This window comes from Falco peregrinus, chromosome W (genome assembly GCF_023634155.1).
Source record: "Falco peregrinus isolate bFalPer1 chromosome W, bFalPer1.pri, whole genome shotgun sequence".
Lineage (NCBI taxonomy): Eukaryota > Metazoa > Chordata > Aves > Falconiformes > Falconidae > Falco > Falco peregrinus.
In genome coordinates this window covers 29,035,747-29,052,650 of record NC_073743.1, presented here as the reverse complement: position 1 = coordinate 29,052,650, position 16,904 = coordinate 29,035,747, and the positions used below count along the sequence as shown (strand labels likewise).

Sequence of the window (16,904 nt, the reverse complement as noted above, 5' to 3'; positions counted from 1 at the left end):
AAAGGCTTTTTGTCAACTTTGTAAAAAGTCACCCTGTATGTTGTTTTCACTGGCATTTGTTCTGCCAGATTATTATGTTGCTTTTAGCAACTTCCATGGCCCCTAAGTATTTAATACACAGAAACTGCTAACTACTTAGAGAGGGCTACTAAAATTTTCAGCTAATACTGCAGGCAGTCTGACATACTGCTACTGAAAATGACCATACAGCCTAAAATTAAGAAAAAATGTAAAAAAAAAAGAAGCAGCCAAACATGATTATTTTATTTTTTAAATATACTAAAACACTTCCACAATACTTAGATACTACACCAGTTTACAGTCTTGAGGTCAAGTCTTTCAAAATAAATACACTGAACATTTATAACAAATGTCTTATGAATGCAAGTTTTCTCTTTATTATTTCAAGACCAGTTGGATAAAACTTAAAATAAAAACCTAACTCTGAAGCAGATAAGATACAAGTCCTTTTTCAAAACCAGGCATGAGACATGCCACAGCTAAATTTTTCACCAACAACAGTATCATCAGTCTGCAGTAAGCAATTTAATTTTTTTCTGGCACCAAACAGGCCACCACACAAAACAGCTCCACAAAACATGTGGTCATCTGTTATGATGATTTTGTATGAAATAATAATTTGTGCTTGCAGGGAACTGGCCTTTCAAAAATGGATATGAACAATGAGAGATTAAAAATAGTAATGGACACTTACTTATTTTAAAATTACTTGATTGGAGAAAATATTTAAAGAATAAGGAGTAACAGAATGCTGTGCATTAGGTATTGATGATGGAAGCTAAGGTTGGTGCTTTAATTTGCTTTAATAAACAGCTAAAACTGATCCTAAACAGCTCTACATCCATGGTACTGGTAGGAGGCCAATGTGTGCATGTCACTGAAAGGCACAGTAGGACCAATCTCATAAATGGCATCATCAGAGCAGAACAGCAACTTTTCAGTGCAGTAATCACAAAGTGTGAACAATGAGCCATCACTTCTCTCATCATGAACATAAAGCAGTGACCAAGGTAAAAGAGGAAAATAAACCTGTAACACAAAAAACACATTAAACTGAGTTTTGAACATTTTGATAGTGATGATTTTCCTACCATAACATATTTACCACCACGCATATTTTGCTTAATTAAATGGTACTGTTGCAAAAATTATATCCTAATTATATCACAAAACTCTTTTGAAATTTGGTATACAACTAAGTTCTCTTGCAAAGATTTACCTACAATAAATTCTTGGACATAAAACAAGTTTAAGGACACCTTTGCAGTCAGGACTGAATTATTACTGTCTTGTTCATTATATAATAAAAATCAACATGCTCACATGCTATTGAATGTTGTACCCAGAAATACATTTTAATAGTGCCTCATAAGGACACAGCTGTTTATAGGGAGCTAATCACGATATGTGGCAGAATGTTCTTCCTCACTACTTTACTAGTGCCTGAAAAGCAGACAGTAATACTTACTGGAAAGGTTTCTCTAGGGTTATCCTGCCTGAGTGTCTACAAGCTGCATCTGAATGCTTGCAGATATGCCACTTCCATAGCCTCCCTTGGACTGCATTTGGTTCTGAATTGAGCTCACCTGGAGACAGAAGGGAAAGGGGGTCAGAGAAAACAAGGCAGACAAGCAGAAGTGAACTATGGATTCTTCTTGCTTTTGGTTTTATTTTTTGGTTTGTTTTTCAAGTGCACTCTCACCATTAAAGCTACATTACTTTTGCATGAGGATATACGCAGAGTAGGCTTTCTGGAATTTTCACTTCTGCAGGCAGCACAGCAGGAGAGACAGAAGAAGTGGTGCTGATGCAGAAGTTTTTCCTCTATCCCAAAGAAAACTGGCTGATTCAGGCTCTCATTGAGCTGCTTGATTAATCAAGAAAATTAATCCAATCTTATCAGTATCCATTCCACTCTGCCTGACAAGCTGTATTTTAGCTTGTTATATGGAAAACATTCTTTGCCAAGCATGATAAACCAGTGAAGTTAATACCATTACATTAAAAATGCAATAATCAATTTATAAAATATCTACCTAGTAACTGAAGTGTGTCGACCACACCACTCAGCTCGGTGTCATCTGCAAACTTGTTGAGGGTGCACTCAATCCCACTATGTCATTGATGAAGATATTAAACAGTACTGGTCACAATACAGACCTCTGAGGGACACCACTTGTCACTGAGCTCCATCTGGACATTGAGCCGTTGACCACTACCCTCTGGATGCGACCATGCAGCCAATTCCTCATCCACCAAACAGTCCATCCATCAAATCCATATCTCTCCAATTTATAGAGAAGGATGTTGTGGGGGACTGTCTCAAAGGCCTTACAGAAGTCCAGGTAGATGACATCCATAGCTTTTCCCTTGTCCACTGATGTAGTCACTCCATTATAGAAGGCCACTAGGTTGGTCAGGCAAGACTTGCCCTTGGTGAAGACATGCTGGCTGTCTCGTATCACCTCCCTGTCCTCCATGTGCCTTAGCATAGTTTCTAGGAGGATCTGTTCCATGATCTTCCCAGGCACAGAGGTGAGGCTGACAGGTTGGTAGTTCCCAGGGTTCTCCTTTCTACCTGTTTTAAAAAGAGGTGCAATGTTTCTCTTTTTCCAGTCACTGGGGACTTCACCTGACTGCCGTGACTTTTCAAATATGATGGAGAGTGGCTTGGCAACTATATCAGCCAGTTCCCTCAGGACTTTGGGATGCATCTTGTCAGGCCCCATAGACTTATGTGCGTTCAGGTTCCTCAGGTGGTCATGAACCTGATCTTCTCCTACAGTGGGAGAGACTTTACTCCCCCAGTCCCTGCCTTGTGGTCCATCCACTTGAGAGGTGTGGGAAAAGAGGTTGCCAGTGAAGACTGAGGCAAAAAAGTTGTTGAGTACCTCGGCCTTCTCCTCATCTGTTGTTACAGTTTGCCAGTGTTGTTCATCAGAGGGGGTACACTTTCTTTGACCTTCCTTTTCTGGCTGACATACCTTCTTTGTGTCCCTTGCCAAGTTCAGCTTCAGCCGTGCCTTGGCCTTCCTGATCCCGTCCCTACACAACTGAGCAACATCCCTATACTTTTCCCAGGATACCTGTCCCTGCTTCCACTGCCTGTGCATTTCCTTCTTGCCTTTTAGTTTGACCAGCAGGTCTTGACTCATCCATGTTGATCTCTTGCCTTCCTTTCCTGATTTCTTACACATGGGGATTGAGAGTTCTTGCACTCTATGGAAAGCATCCTTAAAGATCTGCCAGCTCTGTTCTCCTCCCTTGTCCCTGAGGGCAGTTTCCCAGGGGGTGCTATCAACTAACTCCTTGAACAGCTGGAAGTTTGCTTTCCTAAAATTCAGGGTCCTGACTTTACTCTTCACCTGAACAATATCCCTCAGGACTGCAAACTCCACCAGTGCATGACCACTGCAGCCCAGGCTGCCTCCAATCCTGACATCACTGATTAGCTCACTTTCATTGGTGACCATCAGGTCCAGTATCGCATCCCCTCTGGTAGGGCTGTCTATTACCTGGCTTAAGAAGTTATCCTCAGTGTAGTCCAGGAGTCTCCTGGATTGCCTACAGCTCACCATGCTATTTTTCCAGCAGACATCAGGGTGGTGGATGTCCCTCAGCAGGACAAGAGCCTGCAAGTGCGATGCCTCCTGTAGCTGGAGTAAGAAGGCTTTGTCAATAGGCTCTCCTGATCAGGTGGCCTGTATTAGACACCAATCACAAGGTTCCCTTTGTTGCTTGGTCTCCAATTCTTGCCCATAAACTTTCAAGCTGCTCATGGCTATTCTTCAGAGCCGGCTCTTCACAGTCTATCCATTTCTTGATGTAGAGGGTAACCCCTCCATCCCTCCTTCCTCACCTGTCCCTTCTAAACAGCCTGTAGCCATTGATAGCTGCACTCCAGTGATGGGATTTGTCCCATGAAGTTTCAGTAGTGGCAACTAGGTCGTAGCTTTCTAGCAGCATGGTGGCTTCCAACGTCTCCTGTTTGTTGCCCATGCTGCATGCATTGGTGTAGAGGCACTTCTGGGCTGTCAGCTGTTTCATCTTCTTAGAGGAACACCCCTTAATTCCTTTGAGGTATTTCACCAGTGTTTCCCTCTTGGTTCCTATTACCTCAGGAGCCCCTGGGTCATCTCCATAAAACTTCAAGTGTACTCCAGTGTACCCAGCACGTCTTGGAGCAACACGTTGAAGGCCCTCACTAGCATCCTGTCCCTCTAACATTGGTGTGTTGTTCCACAGCTTGTCACGGGCAAGCCTGATATTATCCCTCTCCCCCTTCAAGTCTATAGTTTAAAGCTCTGTCAATGAGCCCTGCTAGCTTGTGAGCAAAGACCCTCTTCTCCCTTTAAGAAAGGTAAATCCCATCTGATGCCAGCAGCCCTGGTACCGTGTTGGCCATCCCATTATCAATAAATCCAAAATTCTGGTGGTGACACCAGCCATAGAGCCGTGTATTAATAGACTGGGTCATTCTGTTTCTTCTGCAACTGGAAGGATAGAGGAAAAAATTACCTGTGCTCCAGATTCCCTTACCAACCATCCCATGGCCCTGAAGTGTCTTTTGATTGCCCTTGGACTACACGTTGTGGTTTCATTGCCACCCACATGGAAGAGCAGTGGGTAATAGTCTGAGGGCCATACCAGGCTAAAGTTTCCTAGTGATGTCCTTAACCTGGGCCCCAGGGAGGCAGCAGACTTCCCTAAGAGGAGGGTCTGTCTGGTATATTGGACCCTCTGTTCCACTCAGAAGGGAGTCACCTACAAATACAAATATAACCCATCTTTTCTTCCTTGTGCAGGTGGTCGTGATACAGGGAGTAGACCTTTCGGACCTTGGCAACACCTCTGATAGAGATGGACCGTCATCCACATCATCCATTGACTGGTCTTCCACATCCAGAGACTCATATCTTTTGTACAGAGGCACCTGGGAAGGCTAGGTGGGCAAGGAGGGGGTTGCCTGCCGCCTCACATGCATGTTTGTGTTAATGAGTAAAGAAGTATTAGTCTAAAATGCAGAGGCTGTTGCACCTAAAATAAACTCCAGCAAATGTAAGCTTGACTGCATTAGTAGTTCAGTGGCCATCTTCTATATGAAAATTTATGTAGGATACATACAATGTCAAAAACACTGACTAAAATGCATGTCTAACAGAATTGTGGGCTGACAAGGTGGCACTCTTTCTGAAGCACTCTCCTTTTTAGACAGTCTAAACTGCAAGAACAAGCACAATAAAATGCTTTTTTCCTTCAAAGACAGCATTGCCTTCCCTATGATGATACATAATAACAAAGGTTCTTTTCTGTTTTACGTCTAATTTAGATAGGATAAGGATTCAAGAATTTTGAAAGGGATCACACCAATTAAAGATCATACAATCTGTTATGTTGTATATCTAGCTAATTAATTTCTTCCCTCCCCTTTAAAATCAGGAAATAAGATGGTCCTTGAGAAAGTAAACAAGAGAAAACTAAGTAAATGAGAAAAACTAAGAAAAGAAGGTGATGGGAATGAGAAGGGAACGGTGCACAGAGGGTTCCTACTGTATAATTTTGCCTTTGACAAAATAGCAAGGTTCTTTACAGAGAAGGCAAACAAACCCCAAAATATTTCAGTAGTCAGAAAACTACTGTACTCAGAAGCATGAGGATATATAATAAATAACAATGCTGATGAAAAAGGTTCAGAGCAGTTCGAATTTATTCACAAATTTATATGGGAAAAAGCTAATGAAATTGCAGGAGGTCTTCCTAAGATATTCAGAAGAGAGAAGGCAGAAGTAAGTTCATGAAGTAATATAACATCCATACTATAAAGGAAGTTAAGTAGCAGAAAAACACATGAAGAGAAGCCTGTGATCTTGGAATTTACACTGTCAAGAATTAACACAGAGACTGGATGAAATATTACCACAGTGAGTCACCAAGGAAGAGGCAGGAAAATAGGCAAATATGAAAAAGTAGAGATTTGTAATTCTAAAAAGAGAGAGAAATAGATTATTTTTTGCATGCTGTCTCTTCTTATCTGGGTTCAGAAAAATCACTCTAGTCACTGATGCAGCACATTATCCAAAAGAAAAAAAAGAGAAAGAGATACAAACAGTTATGAGTGTTAAAATGAAAGAAAAAGTCCATATAGAGAGACAATAATGATTATCTACTATCTGGAGATGAGTTGGGTGTTATGCAAGGCAAAGGTGAGGGCAAGTAGGGGAAAAAGTCTGAAGTGAGAGAGTAAAGCTTCAGACAACCAACACAAGCCTCCCATGAGGCTGCTCAGCTGTGACAATGGGAAAAGTTCTCACAGGAAGAGCAGCAAACATCTAAAAAGCAAAAAGCCATGCATTTTTAAAATTTTATTAAGAACACCACTCATTTAATTATTGTAATTTAAACATAGTTTTAAATATTAATGTAATATATTTCATTAAATAGATAATTAGCTTTAATTTAATTTTATCAAGCTGAAACAGTGCTTGTCTATTTAACTTGCTTACAGATGTTTTAGTATAAATTACTTCCAATCCATAATGTTGCTTTCAGGGAAAACCTGGTACTTTCTTTGCCATGTCAGATTTCCCAGTTTTGCCCTTCCCCAATGATTACTGAGTTATGAAAGTTTTCTTCTGATCGCAGTAAGCTGTAAAAAATCAAACTAGTTTCTAGGAAGCTACAAATGACCTCACTTGCCTACACTAAAACTGACTTTTTTCTTTACAGCTCTGTTCTTTATTCTAATACCCCTGACAGAACTCTCTCTTCCCCTTTGCTAAAATCCACCATAAAGAAATGACTTCTTTAAAGGGGATTATTAAGGTCAAGAAGTATTTTTCATCCTTATCTATATGCCATTCTTTTCTTAGATTGTGTATTAATGACCTTAAAAATATATTGACATTCCACAGAAAATATGAAATAGTACAAAATAAATTTATTCTCATAAGGTCACTTTCAATATATATCTTAGTGTATTGGGTATATGTGGCAAGGTTTTGGTAGCCAGAGGGGCTGCAGGGGTGGCCTTTGTGAGAAGAGGGGCTTCCCATGCAGGGCTGCCCTGTGTCAGATACAGCCAGTTCCAGCAGGCTCCACAACAGACCCACTGCAGGCCAAAACCGAGCCTATGAGCAAAGTTAGTGATTCCTCTGTGAAAACATATTTAAGAAAGGGAAAAACCACTGGAGAGAGAGGAGGGAGGAACAAAAAGAGAAACAACAGAGGGAGCACCAAGGTCAGAGAAGGAGGAGGTGTTCCAGGCACTGGAGCAGATACTCCCTGAGCCTGTGGAGGACCCACACCAAACATGGATATTCCTGAAAGACTACAGCTTGTGGAGAACCCATGCCCAAACAGAGCTTTAAACTAGACTCAGTAGGGGAAGGGGATGGAGTTTTGAGCAACAGAGAAGAACCAGGGGCTACTGATGTGTTAGGAACCAACAAGGGAACACCTGAGAAATGCCGCAAAGGAATTGGGGCTTGAACTTCCAAAAAGGTGACACAGTTGACAGCCCAACTGAAGTGTCTCTATACCAATGCACATAGAATGGGTAACAAACAGGAGGAGTTGGAAGCCACTGTGCATCTGGAAAGCTATGGCCTAATCGCTATCACTGAAATTTGGTGGGATAACTCACATGACTGGAGCTCTGTGATCAATGGCTATAAACTCTTCAGAAGGGACAGGAAAGGAAGGAGGGGCAGGGGGTTGCCCCTTATGTAAAAAAATGGACTGACTGCACAGAGTTGCCTTCGAAAGACAGCGATGAACAGGTTGAAAGCTTATGGGTGAAAATTAGGGGCCAAGCCAACAGAGGAAACCTCATGGTTGGTGTCTACTATAGGCCATCTGATGAAGAGGAGGATGTTGATGAAGTGTTCTTACTTCAACTACCAGAAGTATCACACTCACAGGCTCTGATCCTGCTGGGGGACTTAAACCACCCTGACATCTGCTGGACAAGCAGCACAGCAAGCTGTATGCAGTCCAGGAGACTCTTGGAGTGTGAGGATAATTTTTTAATCCAGGTGATACACAGCCCAACCAGAGAAGCATTACTGGACCTGTTGCTTACCACCAAAGATGAACTATTTGGAGAGGTCAAGATTGGAGGCAGCCTGAGCTGCAGTGATCATGCCCTGGTGGAATTTGTGATCTCAAGGGATATGAGCCAGGTGAAGAGTAAAGTCAAGACCCTGAATTTTAGGAGAGCAAACTTTCAGGTGTTTAAAGAACTAGTGGATGGGACCCCCTAGGAATCTGCCTTCAGGGATAAAGGAGCAGAAGAGAGCTGGCAGCTTTTAAGGACATTTTTCTTAGAGCACGAGAGCTCTTGATTCCCATGCATAAGAAATCAGGCAAGGAAGACAGAAGGCCAGCATAGCTGAGTAAGGACCTTCTGGTCAAGCCGAAGCGCAAAAAGGAAATGCATAGGCAGTGGAAGCAGGGACACGAATTCTGGGAAGTATATAGGGATGCTGCCCAAATGTGTAGGGATGGGATCAGGAAAGTGAGTGGGACACACTCACTCACTCTAACCCGCGCCCTACATTGGGACTCACTCAATCACCCACTCTGAGTTGCTTCCTTCAGTGGGACTCACTCACTCACTCACTTTGAGCCGCTTCCTACAGTGGGACTCAGTCACTCACTCAATCTAACCCGCTTCCTACAGTGGGACACACTCACTAACTCTAACCCGCTTCCTACAGGGGGACTCACTCACTGACTCAAACCCGTGCCCTACAGTGGGACTTACTCAGTCACTAACTCTAACCCACTTCCTACAGTGGGACTCACTCACTCACTCTAACCCACTTCCTACAGTGGGACTCAGTCACTCACTCTAACCCGCTTCCTACAGTGGGACTCACTCAAACCCGCGCCCTACATTGGGACTCACTCACTCCCCCACTCGGAGCTGCTTCCTACATTGGGACTCACTCACACACTCACTCTAACCCGCTTCCTACAGTGGGACTCTCTCAGTCACTCACTCTAACCCGCTACCTACAGTGTGACTCACTCACTCACTGAGTCAAACCCGCGCCCTACAGTAGGACTTACTCACTCACTAACTCTAACCCACTTCTTACAGTGGGACTCACTCACTCACCCACTCTGAGTTGCTTCCTACAGTGGGACTCACTCACTCACTCACTTTGAGCCGCTTCCTACAGTGGGACTCATACACTCACTCACTCTAACCTGCGCCCTACAGTGGGACTCACTCACTCACTCTAACCCGCTTCCTACAGTGGGACTCAGTCATTCCCTCACTCTAACCTGCGCCCTGCAGTGGGACTCACTCACTCATTCTAACCCGCTTCCTACAGTGGGACTCACTCACTCACTGATTCTATCCAGCGCCCTACAGTGGGACTCAGTCACTCACTCACTCTAACCCGCTTCCTACAGTGGGACACACTCACTCACCCACTCTGAATTGGTTCTATAGTGGGACTTACTCACTTACTCTAACCCGATTCCTACAGTGGGACTCAGTCACTCACTCACTCTAAACTGCTTCCTACAGTGGGACTCACTCACTCACTCTAACCCGTTTCCTACAGTGGGATGAATTCACTCACTCTAACCCACTTCCTACAGGGGGACTCACTGACTCACTCACTATAACCCGCTTCCTAAAGTGGGACACACTCACTAACTCTAACCCGCTTCCTACAGGGGGACTCAGTCACTCACTCTAACCCGCTTCCTACAGTGGGACTCACTCACTCACTCAAACCCGCGCCCTACATTGGGACTCACTCACTCCCCCACTCGGAGCTGCTTCCTACATTGGGACTCACTCACACACTCACTCTAACCCGCTTCCTACAGTGGGACTCACTCAGTCACTCACTCTAACCCGCTACCTACAGTATGACTCACTCACTCACTGACTCAAACCCGCGCCCTACAGTAGGACTTACTCACTCACTAACTCTAACCCACTTCCTACAGTGGGACTCACTCACTCACCCACTCTGAGTTGCTTCCTACAGTGGGAATCAGTTGCAGCTGAATTTTTCAAGGGATGTGAAGAATCATAAGAAGGGCTTCTACAGGTGCATTGGTCAGAAAAAGAAGGCTAAAGAAAATGTATACCACCCTCACCTCCCTCCGATAAATAAGACAGGAGATCTAGTGACAACCAACATGGAGAAGGCTGAGGTACTCTGATTGTTTTCCTCCATTTTCACTGGCAATCACTGTTCCCACATCTCTCAAGTCCCTGAACCTTAAGGCAGGGACTGTGGAACAAAGTCCTTCCCATCGTAGGAAATGATCCAGTTTGATATCACCTGAGGAACCTGAACATACACAAGCCCGTAGGATCCAGGGTCCTGAGGGAACTGGCAGATGTAGTTGCCTTGCCACTCTCCATCATATCTGAAGTCATGGCAGTCAAGCAAAGTCTCCAGTGACTGAAGAAAAGGGAATATCATACCCATTTTTAAAAAGGAGGACCCTGGGAATGACCGACTGGTAAGCCTCACCTCCATGCCTGGTAAGATCATGGAGCAGATCCTCTTGGAAGCTATGTTGAAGCATATGGAAGACAGAGAGGTGATTGGAGACAGCCAGCATGGTTTCACCAAGGGCAAATTGTGCCTGACCAACCTAGTGGCCTTCTACGCTGGAGTGACTGCATCAGTGGACAAGAGAAGAGCTACAGATGTCATCTACCTGGACTTCTGTAAAGCCTTTGACGTGGTCCCTCACAACATTCTTGACTCCAAATTGGAGAGAGATGGACTTGATGGATGGACTATTAGGTGCATAAGGAATTGGCTGGATGGCTGCATCCAGAGAGTTAATCAATGGCTCAATGTCCAAATTGAAACTAGTAACAAGTGGTGTCCCTCAGGGGTCCATATTGGGACTGGTACTGTTTAATATATTCATTAATGATGTAGACAGTGTCCTCAACAAGTTTGCAGATGACACCAAGCTGAGTGATGCAGTTGATATGCTAGAGGGAAAGGATGCCATCCAGAGGAACCATGACATACTGGAGAAGTGGGCCTGTGCGAATCTCATGACGTTCCACAAGATCAAGTGCAAGGTCCTGCACCTGGGTCAGGGCAATCCCCAATATCAGTACAGACTAGGTGATTAATGGATTGAGAGCAGCCCTGCAGAGGACTCCCCCTCTACTCTGCTCTTGTGAGACCCCACCTGGAGTTCTACATCCAGCTCTGGGGACCTCAGCACAAGAATGAAATGGACCTCTTAGAGCGGGTCCAGAGGAGGGACACAAAAATGATCAGAGGGATGGAACACCTCTCCTATGCAGAAAGGCTGAGAGTTGGGATTCATCCTGGAGAAGAGAAGGCTCCAGGGAGACCTTATTGCAGCCTTTCAATATATAAAGGGGGCTTGTAAGAAAGATGGAGAGTCTTTTTACCAAAGCCCGTAGTGACAGGACATGGGGCAACATTTTTAAATTGAAAGAGGGTAGATTTAGATTGAACGTAAGGGGAAAAGAAATTACAATAAGAATGGTGAGACACTGGAACAGGTTGCCCAGAGAAGTTGTGGACGCCCCATCATTGGAAGTGTTCAAGGTCAGGTTGGACGGGGCTTTGAGCAACCTGGTCTAGTGAAAGATGTCCCTGCCCATGGCAGAAGGATTGGACTAGATGATCTTTGATGGTCCCTTCCAACCCAAATCATTCTATGATTCTGTGAAAAGGAAAGGGTGCAGAGAAAAACCACTATGTACTGACCATAACCCTCTCCACACACACAGAGCTCATTGGGGCAGGTCAAGGAGGAGTGAAGTTCAGCCTGGGAAAGGGAGGAGAAAACTTGTTGGTTTGATGTTTGTCTTTTTGTTTCTCACTATATGAATCTATTTTAATTAGCAATAAATTAAATTATTTTTCCCCAAGTTGAGTCTGTTTTTCTTATGACAGTAATTGGTAAGTGATTTCCTGTCTTTATGTCGACCCACAAGCTTTCTCATCCTATTTTGTCCCTCTGTCCCACTGAGGAGGGGGAGTGAGTGAGTGGCTAGGTGGGATTTTGGCTGTTGGCAAAGGCTAACCCACCACTCAGTCTCTGTTTTCCACTTTCAAAGACATAAAAATACTTATAGTTCCCATCATCTACAGGAAGCCACAAAACCCCATTTGTGACATCAGCGTTGCTTGCTCTGGAAATAATTCACATCACAAATAGTGAGAAGCTCAATAAGTACACACAATAAGAATATTTGTGTGAACTATAAACTAAGGAAAGTTACAGAGTTTTATATAAACAACATTTTAACAATATTTAAGAAATCTAATTGGAATTCTAAGATACTTTAAAAGATTTTTTTCTGAAATACTCTAGTATATTTTAATATATACTTCTATTTTAGTTCATACATGTTATTGGAATAAATTTAAGAAGTACTCTACATATACCTTGTATAATTTTAAAAAATTGTACTTTGTGTTGTCAGTAAATGTAGGAATTGTTAATATGATATTCCATAATCTTAAACGCAAGTGGTTAAGGCTTGGAATTAAGACACTAGCAGGTTGTTTTTCAGCTTTACAGAAACTCATAACTCAGTTGAGAACCACTCCTTCAACTAATTGTTTCAGCCGCAATAGTCATGTTCCCATATTGTATCAAAGATGAAATATTCGTCATCCACTCATGCTTACTGAGTTCATTCCACTGAATAGGTCTCCTGATCCTACATGAGCCGTGTGAACAAAGTTTGTTGGCTTCCCAATCATGCTTTGGTCAATCCGCCGTCGTCTTTTCTGAAAGGCATGTAAAGAAACCATCTGATTGAGATTCATTTAAAAACACATTTGACATACATGTAGAAGTTAACTGCCCATAGATAATTTCATACACCATAGGCTATTTTCATAGGAGTATGTGGGAAAATCACCTTGAGGGGGGGGGATTAGAGAAAATTTGAGTCCTAATAGAAGCATAGTATTACAGAAAGCTTTTTAGGGAAATAAACAATTGCCACTTTCAGATGGTTGGCATGCACAAAATCTACATCACCACAGTTCCCTAAACCACACAACACAACCTGCTATCCTAGAGGAGCAGTGGAGGGTGGAGCAGAGTGGAGACACCACGGCCAGGCTCTGCTGTACTCCCTGCAGGATTGGGAACATGATGGTACCATACAGCCGATAAGCTGCATAGCGGCTGTAAAATATATGAGATGTCTGTTGCTGAGCCAACAACTGTGGCAAAGACCAAGCAAGAGCCTCATTATCAGTGAGAGAAGGTTGGGAACTAGGCCCCCTCAGCACTTCAAAGCCTTCTGACGAAGACATGCTAACTGCTAAAAGAAAAACTGCTGAAGAGACAAGACTCAAGGATGCTAGGGTAAAATAATTGTGGTAGTGGGAGATCGCAACCTCCTACCTCCTACTCAAATGGCCCCCCCAAAGAGAGTGAATACCCCGCTTGGGGAGCATGTGTAGGAAATTTAGAGTGAACTGTATCTTTAAATGAAAGCGAGATAACTTTACACCAATCATAATAAAGGAATGTATGACTAGAGTCACTCAAGCTCCACCTGAGAGTAAAGAGAAGCATAAAAAGGAGAAGCATAAAAAGTGAATGAATGAGGGGAACAAGTGGGGAAGACACCACTGAGAACAACTTAAGGAAAGATGCCACTGAGACTGACTCCTGGGATTGGCCGACGGGCTGAGCCTTGCTTCTCCCCCCACTGGAACGCCTTGGGTGAGACTTAAACTAAGCACTTTTTCGGGAGACTCTAGAGATATTTCTATCTCTAGAGTTACTTTTTAATATTTGTAGCCAGACTGTATTGTTTGTAACTTTTTCACACATTTTTTACTTTATAACATTTTATTTGCATTGTGCCTTTTTGCAAACAGTCACTATCGCCGGCAATCAAAGAAACCTGTATATCTCTTGCACTAATAAACCTGCACTGTTAAGTAGCTAGTCGTCACAGTTTCTCATTGAAAATGACCATACCCTTGAGCAGGGGTCCTCAAAGTTTTTAAACAGGGGGCTGGTTCACTGTCCCTCAGACACTGTTGGGGGCCGGAATATAGTTTGGAAAAAAATGAACGAATTCCTATGCACACTGTACATATTTGTTGGGGTCTGCAGTGGGTCTGCAGACAAGTTAGTTGACTTCAAAGACTTAGCCGTGTACCTTTAAGACAGCCACAAATTGTCAGGTCTGTAAACAGGGTGTGAAGAACCGGAACTTAGAACCGCAGCATACAGGCACCTACAGCAACAGCAAATAGCAAGCAAGAAGAAGGACACAAAAACCTATCAGGGTCTAACACCTGCACTGTCTAAGATATATAAATAGTTTGTATAAACAATAAAGGCCGTTTTGTCCGAACTCAGCCACGCAGACATAGTGTTTCTTTTAAGTCTGCCTCGACTTGCGTTACCACATTTGGTGACCCCGACGTGCCTATATGATCCCAGTAAAAGGTATCAAAAAGAGACCCTGAGACTGTGCTGATGCAACCCCGGTAAGGGGTGTCAGGAGCGATCCTGAGACTGTGACCAGCGGGTTGCTGGGGAGGCGGAGCCTGGTGAAGCGGAGTAGCGCAGCAAGTGGCTGCAAGATCGCGGGAGAACTGACACCGGTAAGGTGAGCCACCAGGGACAGCATGGGGACTAAGTTATCTAAAGAAGATACCATGGTGCTATCAACGTGGAAATTAGTATTAGAGAAGCGTGGAATTACTTTAGATGGGCTTCGGTTAAAAGATATATTATTGTGGGCCAAAACACATGGAGTGGAAATGTCCCCCGTGACTGCTCTTAGTGTGTGGACCTGGGACAATTTAGGATCAACACTGTCAGAAGCTCTGGAAAAAGGGGACAAAGAGGCGTCCGGGTTTTTGCCTACATGGGGACTGCTTAGACATGTTGTAGGGGGCTTCAAAAATCCGCAAGATGCAAATGGGGGCTTGCAAAATCAGCAAAATGCAAATGGGGGCTTGAAATATCAGCAAAATGCGACTGGGGGCTTGCCAAATCTACAAAATGCGAGTGGAGACTTGCAGAGTCCACAAGACGCGAGTGGGAGCTTAAAAAGTCGGCAAAATGCGAGTGGGGACTTTCAAACTCCGCAAGAAGCAAGTGGGGACTTAAAAAGTCAGTAAAATGCGAATGAGGGTACATCGTTCAAACCTCCCCTGTATCCCCCTCCAGAACACAGACAAGAGGATGAGGGGGTGGGGGAGGGGGAGAGACTGTGTCCCTTACCAGACGCCACTCCCCAATGCCCCGAATCCCCTAAATCTCTCCAACTGCATCGACTTATACTTGATACCGATTCCGAGGACGAGGACAGCAAGCAGAAACCTCGGTGGACCGATTCAGGCCCCCCTGACTCCCCCCAGCCCGCACGCCTTCCCCCCTCTGCTGCGGCCCCCCCCGCCCGCCCCCTCAGCTCCGGCCCTGCCTGCGCAGGATGGAAATGCCGAAAACCCGGATTCGGGTCCAGCTACGCCAACTTTATCAGTCACAGGCAATGAAGAAGGTGGAGGTGGTAAAAATCCAGTTTCCAGTGGTACAGTAATGACGCGTGACACTCGGCGATTTTGGCAGGCTGTAAGAGATGGGGTATTAAGAGACGGAAACTGGGATTTAGTAGAACAGATAGGCGGACCGCTCCTTGATCTTCCTACTCCTTCCACCGATGCACTGCACGCATGTCCTATTGTATTGGGAGATGCAGCTGCTGGTAATCCTCACGTTCACACACCATTTGCTTGGAAAGTAGTACAGGCCTTGCAAAAAACTGTTTCTCAGTACAGGGTGACTGTTCTGTCACGCAGAAAAGCTGTCTATACTCTACTGTATTACAGTGGTTGAAATGTATTTTACTCTTTTTTTTAAAAAAAAAAAAGGAATAAGGAATTGTAGAATTGTACGGAACAGAGACAGTGGGTTGTTTTGACATTGATAATGTGCAGTTTTGCCCTTGCTTTGAATGATGTGCAGCTGAGATCCTGCAGCAAAGAGTTAAATAACTTTAAGGGAGTATGAGAAGAAACTAGGATGAGATGGAAGCATGTGAACAAGTAGTTTTAACCTATCACCTTTTAAATAACAAAGTCTGCGTAGTGTGTGTATTTTTAGCTGGGGGTACACATTGGTGTGAGTCTATTAATAAAGTGGCACTAACTAAAAAAAAAAACAACCCCAAAAAAACCTAAAAACAAACAAACAAAAAAAACCACAAAAAAACCCCAGCACCCAAAAAGGGGGAATGAAGGGAATGACCCCAGAGGCACGATTACAGAAAGCATGAAGGTGTCTTAGTACGCATGAAAGACCCTCGTACCGGGCATTGGTCGGGACCGCATGAATTGTTAACTTGGGGGAGAGGTTATGCTTGTGTTTCTACAGATGAAGGTCCACGATGGATACCTGCTCGCTGTGTGTGGCTTGAGCTTAGCATGCCAGACCGTGGGAGCACTGCTGCCGCCAGTCAACCCAACAACCAATGTGTGGCCTCCTTACTGAACCAGTTCTTGTTTGGTGTGCCCTTCCTTGAAACTGACTTGCAGACATTGTTGCAAAAAAGTGAATGTATGCGGGGAATGAAGAATCTTACTGAAAGTCTTGATATTTTCGATAATTGATTACCTCTGTATAATGTTAGCCCAAAAGAAGTCAATATTGTTTGCACTTTGAATGTCGATACCTTGTTTGTTAGGTAGTTAAGAATGTGAGTCAAATTTGCCACCATTATATACAAAACAGAGCAACTATTGGGTTTTGTTGTTGGCTCAAGAACATGGCTGTGAGGATTTGGATGGTATGTGCTGCATGTATTTTAGGCGCCCCATTGCAGCAACATGTTACCAAAATCTGAGAAAATGTCAGCCTTTTTG

At 43.9% G+C, this 16,904-nt stretch overlaps 1 protein-coding gene across 1 annotated transcript in view; it reads right to left on the bottom strand.

The window, feature by feature from the left end:
- Positions 1 to 241: 241 nt before the first annotated feature.
- The window catches only part of LOC129783035 (CDC42 small effector protein 2-like), a 62,968-nt gene continuing 46,305 nt past the window's right edge, over positions 242 to 16,904 (bottom strand). Inside the window, exons 3-5 of the mRNA XM_055792704.1 lie at positions 12,693 to 12,794; positions 1,490 to 1,607; positions 242 to 1,050 (exon numbers count right to left, since the gene is read on the bottom strand). Of these exons, the coding sequence (XP_055648679.1) occupies positions 1,509 to 1,607; positions 12,693 to 12,794 (201 nt within the window). The 3' untranslated portion in view covers positions 242 to 1,050; positions 1,490 to 1,508. The remainder of the gene's footprint in view (positions 1,051 to 1,489; positions 1,608 to 12,692; positions 12,795 to 16,904) is intronic.